At 60.2% G+C, this 17,130-nt stretch overlaps 4 protein-coding genes across 4 annotated transcripts; 2 read left to right on the top strand and 2 right to left on the bottom strand.

The window, feature by feature from the left end:
- Positions 1-772: 772 nt before the first annotated feature.
- Positions 773-5,934, top strand: PAN0_011d4325 (serine/threonine-protein kinase; the record flags this gene model as incomplete). Its single annotated transcript, XM_014800295.1, has 4 exons — positions 773-1,088; positions 1,379-2,185; positions 2,287-2,528; positions 3,079-5,934. 4 exons carry the CDS (start codon positions 773-775, stop codon positions 5,932-5,934), a joined length of 4,221 nt encoding a protein of 1,406 aa, XP_014655781.1.
- A 466-nt stretch (positions 5,935-6,400) lies between these two features.
- PAN0_011c4324 (uncharacterized protein) lies at positions 6,401-11,266 on the bottom strand (the record flags this gene model as incomplete). Its single annotated transcript, XM_014800294.1, has 11 exons — positions 6,401-7,778; positions 7,882-8,181; positions 8,297-8,377; positions 8,530-8,766; positions 8,991-9,080; positions 9,353-9,607; positions 10,220-10,391; positions 10,448-10,540; positions 10,623-10,715; positions 10,798-10,950; positions 11,179-11,266. 11 exons carry the CDS (start codon positions 11,264-11,266, stop codon positions 6,401-6,403), a joined length of 2,940 nt encoding a protein of 979 aa, XP_014655780.1.
- Positions 11,267-11,787: 521 nt separating this feature from the next.
- On the bottom strand, positions 11,788-14,917 carry PAN0_011c4323 (uncharacterized protein; the record flags this gene model as incomplete). The annotated part of the gene is made up of 3 exons (XM_014800293.1): positions 11,788-12,137; positions 12,359-12,419; positions 12,506-14,917. 3 exons carry the CDS (start codon positions 14,915-14,917, stop codon positions 11,788-11,790), a joined length of 2,823 nt encoding a protein of 940 aa, XP_014655779.1.
- Positions 14,918-16,222: 1,305 nt separating this feature from the next.
- PAN0_011d4322 (uncharacterized protein) lies at positions 16,223-16,937 on the top strand (the record flags this gene model as incomplete). Its single annotated transcript, XM_014800292.1, has 3 exons — positions 16,223-16,280; positions 16,346-16,496; positions 16,631-16,937. 3 exons carry the CDS (start codon positions 16,223-16,225, stop codon positions 16,935-16,937), a joined length of 516 nt encoding a protein of 171 aa, XP_014655778.1.
- Positions 16,938-17,130: the final 193 nt, after the last annotated feature.

Raw genomic sequence — 17,130 nt, 5'->3', positions numbered from 1 at the left:
CCCTGCCTGAGCGACAGAATGGCTTGCAGCGGACACTCGGTGGCACGAAGCGGGCATGAAAGGCGAGCAAGCCCACCCGTCTCGAGCCGCATGCTCATCCACCTTCGCCCAGCGCTCGGCGAAACCTGCTTTTCCGTCTTGAGCCAGACAAGGAGTTGATCCGGCGTGTACGGAAGAAAAGCCGTATGGCTCCTGGTTACTGTACTGTTGCAGCCGAGCCGATGGCCAGCAACAATAGAGCTCCGTTGGAGCGCAGCACAGTACATTGCGGATCCTCTTGGAGGTCACAAGGTGCGGGGGACCGGGCGCTCGGGTGATCTAGGAGGGCGAAGGGGGTGCGTGACCGTCGTCGACCTTGCCGGGAATCTAGAATCCGAATCAGAACCAGAATCCCAGAGGCATGCCCGTCCCCCACCCGACCAAGCGGACTGTGCCTCGAGCCTGCTCGTGTGTCACCGGTCGGCGCTGCTTCGGTTGCCAAACAGGCGGAGCAATCCGACGAGTTTGGCCTCCGCAGCCCCGCCCAAATTTAACTCAGGAGAAAAAAAAAAGAAAGGCCAAGCTGCAATGCGATGCAACAGGATGCATGTCCACTGCAACCGCTTCGGCGGCAGCACGCACAGCCTGCGCTCGCCAACCGCCCTCACACTGTACCCGCTGGGCCTTGGCTCGCTTGCAACGGCTCCGCTCCATGAGCAGCAGCGTGGCCAAGAGATCAACAAGCGGGTGCGGGACGCCTGGGAAATGAAAGGCACAAGGATGCATGCAACCGATGCAGCCAGCTACCGTTCCTCACACGACCGGCGCTGCTTCGGACCTTGGGCTGCCTCCGACCAAAGATCGGTTCTTCCTTGTGCGCCTAGCTAGGCCGTCTTCCTGGCTAGGTCGGATCAGCTGGGACAGGCGCCGACACTCCACACACAAGCGCTCAAGTTCCAGAGGAGCGGCACGGCCAGCTGACGGATCGAGGCAGGAGACGCCGCAGATCAGCGCGAGCGCGGAGATGAGCCGAAGCGCAAACAACATGACCCAGTGGACAGGCAGGCTCTCTGGAGATCAGGAGCAGCGGTTGAGTGCGCTGCCGCCCGGTAATTTCTGATGTCTTGTGAGACAAGACTGCCGTCGCTGCACGAGCAGATGAAATTGCTCCGCGGTCGCTCTGCCAGCCCGCCAGAGCCAACGGGCCTTTTTTTTTTTCCTGGTGCTGATTTGTTCGGATTTTTCACGCCCAACGCGCTGAAGGTGGGCGCGACAGGCCCGAGGGCGGCGGTGGGTTCGCGGCCCAACTGGTTGAATTGTTTTGGCCAGCCTGATCGCTGACCGATATGGCATTGCCGCTGCCTTCATTGGCTCGGTCTCTCACTCACACTCGTTTCAGGCGCGCCAGCCCGGCTCGTGTGGCAATCACTTACAGTAGGAAATCATGCCTGTGAGAGAACCCTGTCTCGGATTCGACTTGGCTTGACCCTGTCCACCCGTTGCATCACTGCGCCTCTGCGCTTCGGCACCTCTGCTCGACTGCATCGCCGCATCACCGCCCTGCCCTCGCGCGACCACCCTTGGCCCAACTTTGGCCGCCCTCTCTCCACTTTTGGCGTTCGGGTGCCGACCGCTCCGCAACCTCCCCGTGCAGGCTACCGCGTGCTGCAGCTGCTTTTTGAACGCGCACTGGTGCTATCTGTCCGGCCCTATCGTCGTTTTCCCATTTCGCGCTCCTCGCCTCGGCTCGCCAGGCCAGGCCTCGTGCCTCCCACATTCAATCAAATCAATCTAGCCTGCAGATTCCGCCCGCGTGCCCGCGCTCTCTCTCTCTCTCAACCTCGCCTTTGCTGCCGCTCACTTACGCCGCCCTCCGTTCCGCCCGACTCCGGTCGCAACCTTGATCGATTGGCACCTCTCCCCATCTCTCCACTCAACATCGCCCTCCCGCGTCCTCGTCCTCCGCCATCTCCATTGTCACTGCCACCAATCTCATCTCCATTCCCCCTCCACGTCTCGCGCTTTTCTGGATCACCGCCATCTCACCCTCTCCGCGGCCATCGCCACCGAATTGCACCCACCATCCCAACGATTCCACGCAAGGCCGCGATCCGTCCCAACACGGCTTTATCCTCGTTGGCCGTGCCCATCTTCGCATCGCTTTCGACGACCTCTGTCGATCAACGTCATTCCCTTGCCTTCTCACGTACGTCGGTCCTGCCGATTGACCGCACGACACCGCCGCCTCCTCGGCCCATGTTTGCTGCTGCACGTGCTCTCGTCAAATTTGGAGTCGCACCTTGTCAGCATCCAACCACCTCGTCTCAGCACGCTTCCGACCCGCTGTCGAGCCGCCGCACGCTTTGAGCAGTCTCATCAAATCGCACGCGCTGCACGCATCCGCCTCGCGTCGTTCGTCTTTGAAGCAACTCACCCTCTTGGCTCTCCCCACCTTTACAAGCCCACGGCCCGACATCACCGACGATCTCCGACTGCATAAGCCCCGAGCTTACTTCGGCACCGCACCTTCCCCATACAGCGGCGAGCGAGTGAGTCGCGTGCCACGATCCACCATACACGGACGATCCTTTGCACCTGCCTTTCCGCCTAGCTCGCTGTAGCCTCAAGCTCCCCCGCCCACGCTGAGCATTCCGACTCGGGCGTTCCAGCAGTTCCAGCGGAACAAGCGACAATCCGGAATTCCCGCGCCGTCACGAGTGCATTCGCTTCTTGACACACTCAGGCTCCAGTCTGATCCACAGAAACAATGACGTCCACCACGTAAGTCCTGCTTCTCATCCGCCGAACAATCCGCCGAACATCTCTGCGATCCCGGTCACACCCCTGCGCTGCGCTGAAGGCACCGTGTCGATCGGCAGTCCGGCCGACTCTAGCTGATCCAGCTGAGTGACCGAGCACGCGAGACGCGCTGCAGCTGCGCGTTTTGCTCCGATTTGGGACGCCCGTTTGCCCGCACGGCTGCCGCGCCACACTTCCGACGCAAGTCACGCGAGCCATTAAGCTTTGCAACCTTGTCGAGGCTTGGCACGCTTCTCTGGCGCAGGAATCGCCTCCTCATGGCCTCATCTGCAGCCGTAGCTCGATGCGTCGCCGCCTGCCCGATGCACGCGGCTTCGGCTCGCGAGCGTCGCAGAGCTGCCGCGCCAAGCGTCCAGGTTCGGCGGACGGCAACCGTTGCTGTTGCTCTTCATGGCGAATCGGCCCGTTCTAACACTGGTCGCGGTGGGGACGGTCACGAGGCCGCTTGGCAACACCTGTGCCGTCGACCTACTCCCTCCGTCGTGCTGGTCCCTCATCTTCGCCGCTACCGACATCAACGCTCCCGCAATGCTTTGTTTGCCTGGCTTCACTGCGACATACGCTGACCTTGAACCGCTCTGTCCTTTCGACCTCGTCGATCTTTGCATCGTTGACCTCTCCAGCGACCACGGTGACAAAGCCTACAGCAACGTCATCACATCCACGTGCACTCCCGGCCCTTCTCCCGTCAGCACTCCTGGTGCCATGTCCGCATTACCTCTTCCCATGGCCGGCGGCCAACATCACCACCCGCCTTCGATGCCCTCCAACTCAATATCCATCGCCGGCGCCTCCCAAGATCAACATACACCCGGTAGTTACGGTCCTTCCTCCATGAACGCATCTTCCGACATGGGTTCCGTCATGACCGAAGATGAGGAGGACCTCGAAGACTACGGCAAGGGCGGCTACCACCCCGTGCATGTCGGCGACACCTTCTCCGACGGGCGCTACCTCATCGTCAGGAAGCTCGGATGGGGCCACTTCTCCACCGTCTGGCTTGCCAAGGACAACAAGATGAAGAGGCACGTCGCGCTCAAGGTCGTAAAGAGCGCGCCTCACTACACCGAAACCGCCCTCGACGAGATCAAGCTGCTCCAGCGCCTCGTCTCCGCCAACCCAAGTCACCCGGGCAGGCGCCACTGCGTCTCCCTCCTCGACCATTTCAGACACAAGGGCCCCAACGGCTCGCACGTCTGCATGGTTTTCGAGGTGCTCGGCGAGAACTTGCTCGGGCTCATCAAGCGATACCAACATCGTGGCGTGCCTCCGCACATTGTCAAGCAAATCGCAAAACAGGTGCTCCTCGGCCTCGACTACATGCACCAGGAGTGCGGCATCATTCACACTGATCTCAAGCCAGAGAACGTGCTCATCTGCATCGACGACGTCGAGGCGGTCGTCGAGGCAGAGTTGCGGTCCAACCCGGCCGCCGTGCCCACTAAGCTCGTCGGCGTTCCGCCAAGTCAGGGCCGCGGCGGCACTCAGACGCCCAAGCGTGACGGCATCTTCATCACGGGCTCCCAGCCGCTGCCGAGTCCAAGCAGCAGTCTCGGATCCAGTCCCATGTTTGACAAGTGGGCCTTTGGCATGTCCAAGATCGACAAGCCAAGCGTCAGCGACAGCGAAAACGGCTTCCGCAGCGGCGCCAGCAGCGAAGCTGCCGGGTCCAAAGGTGGATCCCTCGTCACGAGCAAGGAGCGCGAAGGCTCGACCGACGTCATCGGACACGGAATCTCGCAGCTCAGCACCCAAGCCTCCAGCAGCCTGCCAGGCGATTCGTTCGGCAGCAGGACGACCACGGGCGTTCCGCAGCAAAAGGGCCCCTCGCTCCTGTCCCTCGGAGCACCACGCGTTCCGCAGGCGCCCGCGCCAGCCGCTTCGAGCTCCGCCGCACCACTCGCAGAAGCAGCTGCCGAACCGACCGACTCTCCGTCGCCCATGTCGATGGACTCACCGAGTCCCACCGATCGCCAAGAGCCCACTCCCATGGACCAAGAGATGCACCCGCCAGCGCCCGCCGCCGGCGATCCCACCACGCTTCCCCCGCCGCCACCGTACGATCCCAGCTCGCTCGAGAGAATCACCGTCAAGATCGCCGACCTGGGCAACGCGTGTTGGGTCGACCACCACTTCACCAACGACATTCAGACTCGTCAGTACCGATGCCCCGAGGTGATCCTCGGTGCCAAGTGGGGCCCAAGTGCGGACATGTGGTCGGCAAGCTGCATGTTCTTCGAACTGCTCACGGGTGACTACCTCTTTGATCCTGCCGCCGGCACCAAGTACAACAAGGACGACGACCATGTGGCTCAGATCATCGAGCTGCTCGGCGACTTCCCCAAGAGCCTTGCGTTTGCAGGCAAGTACAGCGCCGACATTTTCAACCGTCGTGGAGAGCTTCGCCACATCCACAAGCTGCGCTTCTGGCCACTCATCTCGGTGCTGCAGGAGAAGTACCTCATGCCGTACAACGAGGCCAACGAGCTGTCTTCCTTCCTGATGCCCATGCTCCGCTTGCATCCGGAGAAGCGGTCCGGGGCGAGAGAGCTGTTGGACCATTCGTGGATCGAGGGTATCGTGGTTCAGGGCGAGATCGAGCAGGCCATGAGACAAGCAGGCATCGACGTCGATGCGCTGACCGCAGGCAGTCCGTCAGGCCTGTCGCTGCCGCCTGGTCTCACACCGAGTGAGGCCGATGCGCTCAAGCCTGTCGGGTCGGTGTCAAGCAGCCCAGCCCCATTGGCGTTAAACATGCAGGGTCTCGAGGATGCCAAGCGTCGCGCCGCACAGCATCAGGCCGATGCTGCTGCTGCGGCAGCGGCGGCGGCTTCGCAAAATGGAGCATCGCAAACGACGAACACGTCGAATGCAGCATCTGCTGCGATGCCCCACTCGCGCGACCCCGTTCATGCGCTGCAAGCCGAAGCGCTTGAGCGATCGTCGTCGAGCGATGGCGCTGGCGAGTCGCACATGACGATCAAAGGGCTCGGCTCGGAGGATGCGAGTGCCAGCCGCTCGGTCTCGACGCCAAAGCTCACCGGGCAGGCGCAGGCGGGCAGCTCGAGCAACCGTGAGGCCGGCTCACCCTCGCCGCAGGGTCTGCCGCGTCCAGTCGCAACCACAGTCCAGTAGATGTGTGGCGCTGTGCACTCGAGCTGTTGCCATCTAGTCTTGCTTGCCTTATTCTCGCCGCCATGCGCCCGCTAATGTTTCTTGCACTCCCCCGACCTGTCGTCGTCGCGCCGCATTGCTCGCCTCCAGCTTGTACCACCAGATACCATTTTCACGCACATGCGTTCTGTCTCATGCCTCGACTCTTTTCCTCAGCTTTTGTACGTTCGTGCTCCAGGCTCCTCTCGCTTGTCTTTTTTCTTCCTTCGTAATTCTTAGACGTTCCGTGATTCACACGTTCCGTGATTCACACGAGGCTCAGGGCCAGCAGGCGCGTTTTGTGAGAGAGAGGAGAGACAGAGGTGTGGATTAGGACGGACTGCGATACGAGTACAGCGAGGATGCAAGGGGTACAAATACAAAAGGGAGCGTGGTGGTGGGGAGTTGGTGCCTGCGAACCTGCGCAAGAGGGTTGTGGAGGAACGGTCTAGTAGTGGTTTGCGAACGAGTGATCCCAGTGGTGCGACAGCGATGCACCTTGCGCCTCGAAGTTCCAGCCTGCGTCAAAGTCGGACTCGGGCGCCGAGGGGAAACTGCGTCTGGAAGAGCGCGTTGCCGAGCTTGAGCGTGTGGCGCCTGACGATGTCCATGATGATGGCGGTGGTGGCCGAAGAACCGAGCTGGGCTTGGAAGCGGCGTGGCCGGATCGCGATCTAGAGCGAGGTAGCGTTGCCGAGCGCAATGGCGAAGCCGACTGGTTGGCAAAGGGCGATGTGACGAGGTCCTGGATGATGGACGAGTATGCCGAAGGCGTGCTGTGTCGACGCTGCTCTGCGGGCGAGCTGACGATCATCGTCGAGCTGGAGCGATGCTCATTGGAAAGGTCGAGCCTGTTGCGCGAGCTCGACTCAGGCACGGGTAGAGAGGAGGAACGCGATGGCGATACAGTCGACGACGGCAGCGTGCCCAACGATGTCCACGTCGTCTTGCTGATACGCTCGGTGGGAGCGAGGTCCGATAGCTTGCTGCTCAGAGCGTCGGCACTGAGCTCGTCTTCGTCCCCGTCCATGGGCGGTGACATGATACCTGGCGAGGTGCACTCGCTTTCGGCATCATCCGACGCACCGCCGCTGCGTGACCAGAGAGAGCTCGAGTCGTCACACACGGAGCTCGAGTCTTCAGTCTCGGTCAAATCCGAGACGACTGAGAGTGTCGGGCTGGGAGGAGAGGAGGCAGCTTCCTCCTCGTCGCATTCGGCGGGCTTTTCACTGTGCTCTTGCTCATCCTGTCCGGAGGTGCTTGCCCTGTTGTAGCCCTGGATGCGGGCGGGCGCGGGTTCTTCGAGGCGCACGCTAGCTTCCTCGACGGTGTCATCCGTATGCGAGCTCGTCGAGGGTCGTCGCGGCTTCTTGTTGCCGTAGTATTCCTCGAAGCGGTAGCCCTGCGGACCTTTGCGTCGGCGCCCAATGGGGGAGCCTTCCTTGTCATAGATCTGATGGACGGGATAGGCGTAGGTGCCGTTCCAGTACAAGCCGTGCTCATCCCAGCCCAATTCTTCGGTCTTGACGGGAACGAATAGGACCGATTTTTCGTATGTCTGTTCGGGGAGTGCACTCGAGAAGCGTGCGGGCTCATCGGGCGGCGTGATGATGATCCTTGGAACTTGAACGCGGTGATGGGCCTTGGCAAGCTGAGATGCCTTGATGGTCAAAGCAGGCTTGAGGCTGGATGATGGAGCTGGGATGCACATGGCGCGGGTGGGAGTGGGCTGTGCGGCCAGCATGGCTGCTGATGAAGACATTCGAGTGGCAAGGCGATGGAGAATGGAGTCGTGCGAGGAGATGGGTCGCTCGCTGATTTGGTCGCTATTCCATGCCAAAAGGGCACAAGTGGTAAGGAGAGCTTCGGATCGCGGCGTGCAATGCTCGAATCAAGGACGACGACCTCAGTGCTTTTGTACTCGCTGACGCAGGCGAGTCAGGATGGACAGGGATGGCAACCAAGACCTCACTGATGGGTTTGAGAGAGATGTGTCGACTGCAGCAGACGCAGGGGGTGGTTACTCGGCCACGGGCGATGATACGTGGCTTGAAGAGTGCGTGATGTGGGCCTTCGAGGTGCGGGTGACAGGCGGATGGAGCGACTGGTGAGCGGTTCGGAAGGGGGCCGACTACTTTAGGGTCGGGCTTATTGAAGCCTCCTTTTAGCGTGCTGTGCAGGTGGCGGAAGGTGAAATGAAGAGGCGTTCGGATGCGTGGATGCAGGAAGCTGTCAGGTGAATGCAGTGCAGAGATAGCGGGCGAAGGTTGGAAGCATGCAGGGTGGCTGTAGGGAAGATAGCATGTACTAGTCGGATGGTGTGAACAGAAGAGGGCGGAGCTACCGATAGCGCGGATTCGAACCCGGGCGGCGGTCCATATACGTTCCCGAAGGAAGGAACCAGAGTGGCGGCGTCAGGATGCTGCTGGGGACCGAGTGCAGCACCGCAGCAGTGAAGTGTATGCAACAGTTGACAGGGTGCTGCTAAGAGTTAGTGGCCCCCTCTAGCGTCAAAGGCGCTTCAGCGCAGAGCTGCATCCCACACATGTCGCACTGTGCCACAGCTGCAACACCCACATGCTACCAAAACGCCCACGCTTTCCGCCGCACCCTCCCAAAACGTGTCTGCGATACGACCCGGCGGGGACACTAGGCTGACCTAGACGGGTCTCACAGCTGTGTTGTAGACCAGCTGTGTTTTGTCCATATGCGCGCGAGGCACTCGACAGGTCATTGTCGGCGGTCGATGACGAGCACAGCGCTGGCACTTGAAAGCAAGTCATGGCGAGCGGCGCGTCAGGGCTATGCTGGCGGCTGACCAGGGCTCATGGAAACACCCGCCGGATGCCAAGAGCGCTCAAATTCACGGGGCGGTGTACGGCCTGAGGCGGGCGACGTCGGAGGTTTTTTTTATTGTTGATTTAGTTTTTGTTTTTGTTTTTAATTTTAATTTGGATTTGGGTTCGCTGCGTCTTGGCTGCCAGGGTGCGATCGGCTGCGTCTCGTGTTGCGGCGGAGGGCACAGGGGATGCGCGCACCATGGATGTTGGCTCGCATCCATCGCGAGGTCTTGCGACATGGGATCTTGCTTGTCAAAGCAGCGCCTCATTCTCCCATCGCGCGCGCCTCTGCACGCAGCCGAATCATCGAGATTGACAGTGGAAGCGTGCAAGCGAGCGAGCGAGCGATCAAGCCAGCATTCATCGGCGGTGTCGACGGGCCCCCCCAAACCGAATTTTGCCAAATTCAGCTGGGGTGCAGATCTTGCTTCACTTGGGCTGTGTCGGGAGCTGTGCGTGGAACGCATTTTCCGCACCTGCTTGCAGCTGCTGCTGCAAGTTCGATGATGCTGATGTGCTTCCAACATGCGCTTAAGCGAATCGTCAGCTGAACCACGCACGGTTCCTCCGCACCCACTTGGCAGTGCCCATCGTAGGCAGGTGCAGGGCCGTATGATACAGACGAAATGAGCCGCTCACGGAGCGTCTTGCTGCTCTCTACTCGATTCGGTCTCACCAGCCCTGCAATGGCAGGCCCAGCGCCGCCCAATCGATTGAAAATGGGGTCCTCGGCTTGGCTCAGGTTAGGGCTCCAGATCGCATCGGAAGCGCCGAAACCCAGGGTGGGAGACTGTGTGGCTCTGGATCGGAGCGCACTAGCAGAGTCCAACCACAATGGCCAAGCCTAACCTTGCATGGGATCACGCCGTTCTGCAGGGACAGCGCTTGGACATAGATTAGGGCGAGCGCGCCTGTGCGCAAGTGCCGTAAATGCGCCAGCCGACTTTTTTGGGGGGGTCCTCGCGAGTGCCTTTCTGCACCAGTGTTGATCACAATCTGCCGTCCCTTTTTTCCGCACAATTTTCCTGGATTTTTTTTTTTCGCGGCGGGGCAGCGCGGCCACGCCGGATGCCGTGCGCGTCTCCCGGGCTGGACCGGCCGCTCAGCGCAACAAACAACCGGCCCCAAAAGTCTCCGCTACATCCCCCCCATCGTCGGAGCTCGATTTGGACGCAACTCTCACACGCTCTCCACGCCCGCATCTGCCTCGTTGCGTTCTCAATTGGCTGGTGGATTTTGGGGTAGCCGCACGCCCCGCTGCAGCCAAGTGAGGCGTGGGGTATCGGAATAGGCCCAGAGATCTCGCGGACAGGCGCGATACCGTTGAGCCCTGTGATTGACTGTGCGTCAACAAGCTCGGCTGGCAAGTAGTTAGCGTGGATCGGGCTCGCCAGAAAAGCCGACCTGACGCGACGCGAGGCACCTACAGTACGCGGATGTGCGAGAGTAGGGCCAGCTGAGGCAACAACGAGGCCAAGTTGTCGAGCTGGAAGTACTCGATCTCGTTCGCTTCGACTCGCTTCTGGTGAGCCAATCTGTCGATGATGCTGACTTGCGCGCGCACGGAAGCCATATCCGCCGGCGTATGCTCCATCGGTACTGTTGGGGACGCGGCAGAGAGACGGTTCGCCATCTGCAGGCACCGACCGCCTCACTTAACTTTTCTCCCATTGCGGCTCCCGACGGGGTAGAGCCAAAGGGCGAAACAATAGGCGTAGACACGTCTAAGTTCGATGGGGTGACTGCGCCTGACGACGTCAGAATTCGTTCAATGCCCAGGCGAGATCATGCACGGTACCTGACAAGTTGCGAGAGGCTTGCGGGGTCGACAAGCTTCACAGCGGCTTGTAGCGTGCCAACCCATCGGCAGAGCGGTATCACGCAGCTGACGGGTCACTTCGAGTGGGCCGTCTGCGGCAGCCGCTGCTATAGTAGCCAGCCCGTCGCAGCATCGCGCCGTGGTTCGCTTAATCCTGGGATCGACTGTTGCATCGCGTTGGCTGACGATCCGGATCCCGTCTGCGAACGCTCTCCGGCATTTCGATCTGCAGTGCACCGTCATCTCGACGCGTCGATGTCGTAGGCGAGTCGAATTTTCCAACGGCTCCAACTCTGCTCTTCTCCCGCTGCTGTGCCCCAATCCTCCACATTTTTCCGCCTGCTCTTTCGCAGGAACATGCACGACAACCTGATCCGAGGCCGTGGCTCCCAACCCTCGCTTGGTTCGATCCCAGCATCCTCAACGGCAAATCCAAATGGGGATACGTCTCGGAGAACGATAGCATCCGAGACGAAAGAGCGGCTCCATTCATGACCTGGACAGCCCGGCCGCGCTCCAACTCAGCGCTTCGTCTCACACAAAGTTGTGGCACAAAAAAAAGCTTACTTGAAACCGGATGAATCCAGGTCCAATGGCGCTTCGCTTCCGCCTCGGCGATACCGCTGGTCGTACCGGATCGCAAGGGCCTTCCCATACGTTTTCATTAGCCCGCAAGCGAGTCCCTCTCACGTCTCTGGGCCCTTGCCATGCGGACGCGGAGCTGGAACCTTGCGTCGCTGCCACCGCTGGCCCGGCGATCGCGGCCACCTTTTCACACTTGTCGACCCCGGCAACGGCGGTCTGGACTGCATTCGTCTCGTATTTCCCAGATCAGTACGTAGTACCATTGTGCAGAAGCCGGAGCGGGGCAATCATGTTATCACGTTCTCCCCGGACTCGGGAGGGAAACGCCAGCCAGGTAAGACGACAAAGCGAGCGCCATCGAGGAGGATTCGTTTAAAGCTCGTCTCGTAAGCGTAGACGGCATCTCAGTCATGGACTGGCGCCGCGGTCTCGGTTCCGCTATTTTGGTCGCACTAAAACTCGTGGCATCCGGTGAGGGTCAAAGCATGCCTGTTTTCTCTGATGAATAGCCACATCGGTACCACCTGACAGTGCGCGGGGAGACCCGGCAAAGGCCCGGTGAGGGAGGGGTCATGTTCGCGTGGGGTAGCTTCACGAAAATGCGCCCGTGGGCTTGGAAAGAATCTGCTTGACAGTCTCGCGGTACTGTGCCAGTTCGTCGAGGTCGCCGTCTCCGTCGTCATCACGACTGCTGCATAGCCCTTGACCGACCGCATCTGCATTCTCGGCCGTCTCATTTGACGACCTCGAAGACGAGGCTCGAGGTCTTGCAGCTTCACTGGCGGTATCAGCGGTATCCGAGTGGATCGATGTGGCAGCTAGCTGTCTGGCCAGCACGCTGCGCGAGCTGATGCGGCGACGGAGTGGGCTTGACACCGCAGGCGCGTGAGCAAGCAGCTTGCGGCGTGCCTGTTCCACGCTCTTTTGCATCTCTTTTGGGACTGTGGCAGCGACAAGCAAAACAGTCCTCTTGGTCAGCGTCCTCCTTCTTGAACAATGTGTGCGGCTGGAGCCAGGTATCATGCACAAGGCGAAAGAGGCGCAGGGAGATCACGCTCCTGGGGCAAGAGGGTAGCGGCAGAGGCTCACAGGTTGCAAAGCGGAGAGAATATCCAATCCCTCTTGAAAGGTTCGATCTGACTGGCAGTGCCATTCTACTCACGCTCCCGGATTGACGTGGCCGATGAAGGCACATTCTTGGGCGCCATGGACGAGCGACGTGGCTAGAGCGACAGCAACAAAGGAGCAAGTCGGGTCAGCATCATTGTCAAGCGCCGGGCTCTCCAATATCGTTTTGAGCACTACTTACGTTTGCAAAGATGGCCTCTTTGGCCACCTCGACGAGGTAGGGCCGCTCGTCAGCCTTTTTGCCCTGCTCGAGACAGGCGACTACCCAACTGATTCCGACGACGTGAGGCTTAGGATCATCGAGGGCCCGGTACGAGTGCAGCGTACTCGGTCTTCCGCTCTTGTACACGATGTGCGTGAGCTTGCGCTCGGGAAAGCGCAGCATCACTTTGGCCCCAGCATTCTTGAGCATCTCAACCCACCGCCCCGAAGCGTCTTCTCCGTCCTGGTCACGCACGTCCACCAGCACCGTCAGACCTCGCAAGAATCGAGCTTTGCGAGGCGCCTGGGTCGAGGTGTCGGCCTCGGAAGCGTTGCCCGATGGGGTCGTAGAGATGACGAGGCCGGTCGACAGGTTGCCGACCGAACGGTCGCCGTCCGTGTCCTCGCGTTTGGTAGGCACATAGGTAAAGAGCGAGCGCCTTCTTGCTGCTTTCGCCGCCTTCTTTGCCTCGGCAGAATCTTCCGATGGCTTTGCTGCAGTGGGCGATGTCGGCTTCGCAGAGGACTCTTGTGGCGGCTGGGATCCTGATGAAGATGCACTTGCCTCCCTCCGTTGCAGCGTCGGCGGCATGCCGCTTGACAGAATCGAAGACATGGACTTGCGCTTGGCCGCCTTGAGCTCTGCCTGCCTCTTGGCCTCTGCGATCCTCTCCTGCTCCTCCTCAGCGGCAGCTAGCTCTTCGTTCCTCGAATCATCCGAAGTCGTGCCGAGGTTCGAGGTTCGGGCACTTGGTGGCATGGGCCGAGACGCTCGTCCTCCGACCTCGCTGAATCCCGGAAGGCGCGGAGCGCCGAACGACATCATGGACCGAGAAGAGGTGAGCGACGAGTCCGAGCCATGCTCCGAGCTCGAGACTCTGGACTTTGCCAGGGCGGAGACACGTCCTGATGGACGCTTGAAGACAGAACTGTCTCCGCTCTGGTCGGTAGCTGACCGTGCTTGGTGGGCAAGATCAGCAGAGGTCGTTGAGCTCTTGATTCGGAAGGTCTGTGTTCGGCTTGCAGGGACTCCAGATGCACGAAGGCCACCCAGCTCCCTCTTGACGGGCGCAGGGACATTCTGTTCTTCCTTCTTCTTGGTGTCCACCGCAACAGGCTGTGTGTGCGCCTTTGCCCTCAATTTGACCAGCGACGCCTCGAGATTCGCCAACATATCCGACGTTTCCGGGGACATGGTGTCCCTGACGTCGAGCGTGGAAATCGTGCTTGCCATCTTATGCGTCGTGTCTTTGGATTTTGAGGATGCAGATGCATCTGCTTTCGCGCGTGACGATGTAGAGACCTCGTGTGATCGCGTCGCAGCCTGCTTCGGAACGGAAGGGCCCTTTACAAGTTTGATCTCGTCCATGGTGATGTTGAGCTCCGAGTTATCTGAAGTGCCCCAGTCATCATCATCCTCGTCATCTACGACAGAATTGTGGCGGAAGATGCCTCGCTGAGCCTTACCGGGCGAAGGCTTCAGCTCTAGAAGGTTGATGGGCTTGCGGTCCGGTCGGTCGGGCGACTGGATGACGAATTCGGACTTGGTCTGGAAGCGCTTCACCGGCGAGTGCCTGGGCTCTCCTAGCTGCGCGAGGCTGTTGGTGTCGGAGCTCGTGCTGAAAGGATTGAGATGAGCAGGATCACGAGAAGAAGCTCTGGCTGTCCCAAAGAGAAGGCGCTGGTTGGAATCGCGATCGTTCGAGTGTGGCATGCTGTCGACCTTGGTGTCCAACTGCCCCTTCACGGCAGCGGACGTCGTCGGTACATCCGCTGTCCCTGTCCCATCGAGGTTGCTGGACTGTGCAGCAGCAGCATGTCCATGTAGTCTGGAAGGGCGAACGGCGGTGGCTGCTGGCTTGACCGGACTTGCACCAGGCTGGACTGGATCTCGGACCGTGACTGTGGAATTTTCCTTACGGCTGGCATGTAGAGGGTTCGCAGGCATGGTGCGGTTGAGGGTCGTGGATGTTTTTGAGCGAGGTAGACTCGCGTCAGCTGACGATGAAGATGCAGATTGTCTCTGAGCGTTGGCCCTCGTGCGTCGGACGGGCAGCTCGTGCTTGCTGTTCTCGAGCTCGAATTCAAAGTCGTCGAAGCGGCCCTTTTTGGGGCTCTCCATGCATGCTGCTAGGCTAACGTCGGGAGATTCGGGATCGAAATGGTCGAGCTGGGCAGCCTGACTTGCGCGGGCTTTGCGCGGAGACGATGCTCGAGACTGCATAGAAGCGTCGGATGGACGCTGGGTGTCGGACTTTGCCATGGAGAAGTGCTGCGTGGCGTCGAGCACGTCCGAGATTCGTGCCATGGAGCGGGTCTGTCGCACGGGCTGCTCGATCAAGCTCGTTCTGAAGGCGTTTGATCTCCGCTTCTGTGGTGAGGTGGAAGACATGATTGCAACACCTGGGCCATGCCAAGCGAGTTCGACAAGGTCGAAGAGTATCGTGTGATGGTGTCAGATGGTTGCAGCGTTGAGGTCGCGCTGCCGGGTATAGCACAAGGGGTGGAGACCAAGGCGCAGTCGTTACGACAGCGACGTGCGGAAAGAGTGGCCGGAGGGTATCGAGGTGGATGCGCAAGGGAGGCTCTGTTGCCACCCGCACTGAGGACTGGACAAGGCGGTGGGGCAAGGCGAGCCGGCCGAATCCAAGAGTGCAACACTGTGGGGCCACTGCGTGTGTGCGTGAGGCCTGAGAGGAGCGAGCGAGTCCAAAGTGACCGCATGCCCTCAAAATTGCGCAGCGGTAAATATGGCTGCTGCCGCTGCTCGCCTGCTGCCGACCTTCAGCCCTGGATTTCGGCGAGACGCGTGCCTGTTGCCTGCGTGAGGGTCAAGTGTTGGTCTTTTTCTCGAAAAAGCAGCGGCGAGGCGCGAATGAGGTCACGTGATATTACCCACTGATGGCAAAGTGCCGTCCCAGACACCGTGACCCACTCGGCAAACCCGCCGGCAACACTGAACGACACCCAAGGAATCCCGGAGACAAGCTTATCATCTGCTCAGCACGCTCGGACACTGATGGCGAAGCGCGGTGCGTGACGGTGGAGTCGGACTCGGAGAGCTGCAAAGGGTGTGCCTGAAAGTGCCATCACTGAATGTTTGTATTCCCGATCCGAGATCCGAGTTCGTTCCGGAGATTCTTCGGACTTGACACCTCAAAGCCACGCGACTGTATACCCGAATTCCGGGTTCTGCCCAATGACTCTGCGGGGCTCTTGGTTTTGCACGATCGAGTGGGGGCGGGCATGCTCCAGGGGACGTTGAGAGTGCTCGAGATGAAGGCTGAGAGCAAAAGGCACCCCTACAAAGCGGTGTGCGGGGCCGGGTTTGCACGCGAGATCGGATCGGAGTGCAGTGAAGGGGTTTCGAACCCTTCATGTGCGAATCCATCCACCCTAGCCACGCAAAGACGAGGGAGATCCCACCTTTTGAGCACAGCACATTCTTCGTACAAACTTCAATGCCTGGGGATGTAAGATAGGATCGTTCAGGTCCAGGAATGCCATCCAACTCGGAGGTGCAGCGGCCAATCATACACTGGATGGCGTTCGAGTCGCGAGCATCCCCTTGCAGCAAAATTCCCGCTGACAAGCTTTCGCGCGCAGTGCCAAGTCTGTTTCCCCCGGCTCGACCGAGCGCATGCCTCACAAGACCCCGAGCAGGCTGGGTCCAAGCTAGCTTCGAGGTTGTGGCTGCATGGGTGGAAAAGTGACATCGGGCCGCGATCTGAAGATGAACAGACGCGCGTATGCACGTACGAGAAGCGAAGACAGCAAGGCCGAGTCTTATTCCGGCCGCAACGGTGCTCGAAATTCGTAGCCGCCGATGTCACGCCCAGCGGGCCGCTTGGCGGCGAGCGAGAGAGCCAAGCGCGGATGGAAAAAATGATGCTCGATGCATCACCGGCCGAACGCTCCGGATGCCTGTGGGAGGCCGCTAGCCAGCCAGCCCTGAATCAGGCGGTAAAGCGGTAAGGCGGTAAGGACGCACAGCGCTGGATGGTGCGGATGGCGAGCCCAGGTTGAATTTTTCGGACGAGCGCCGTTGTAAGAGCACCCGTCGGTTGCGGGCCTGGTGAGCGTGGTCCACATATCCGCCCGACAGAACTGCATGCACCGGATGGATCCAGTGGAGCACGCCCGAGCTGGATGCATGCAACCCTGGCCAGCTGTTGGATGGATTCGTTTTCCTCTCTCGCTATCCTATCCACGCCCACGCCATCTCGACGTCGACGAGCTTCACCTCCGCTCAGTCCTGGCGACATACATCCGCTCGCGTAGCTGCATCCCAGCCAGCCATCCAGCCCGAAACGACTCATTTCGCGCTGCTCACGTTCGGCTACTGCATCCACGAGCTCTTGCCTCTTCCACCCGCATCCCATCTCCCAGCAACGTCCGCTTCGACATTCTAGAGCCAGTCTCTGCCCCGACCCTTCCTGCGCATTCAAGTCCTTTGCTCTGTGTATACCATATTGCGACCTTCCGACGTCCGCGACACCGGCACGCTTCCAACACCCCATAACGCCTCCGGTCTCTCTCCAGTCCGTCACCGCCGCGCCTCCCAGCATCCTTCATAGGGCTGTCAATCCTGCCGCCTCTTGTCGG

Source organism: Moesziomyces antarcticus (assembly GCF_000747765.1).
Source record: "Moesziomyces antarcticus DNA, scaffold: scaffold_v10011, strain JCM 10317, whole genome shotgun sequence".
NCBI classification, from domain to species: Eukaryota; Fungi; Basidiomycota; class Ustilaginomycetes; order Ustilaginales; family Ustilaginaceae; genus Moesziomyces; species Moesziomyces antarcticus.
The sequence above is the reverse complement of the archived record's forward strand: the minus strand, read 5'-3'. Positions and strand labels throughout refer to the sequence as shown.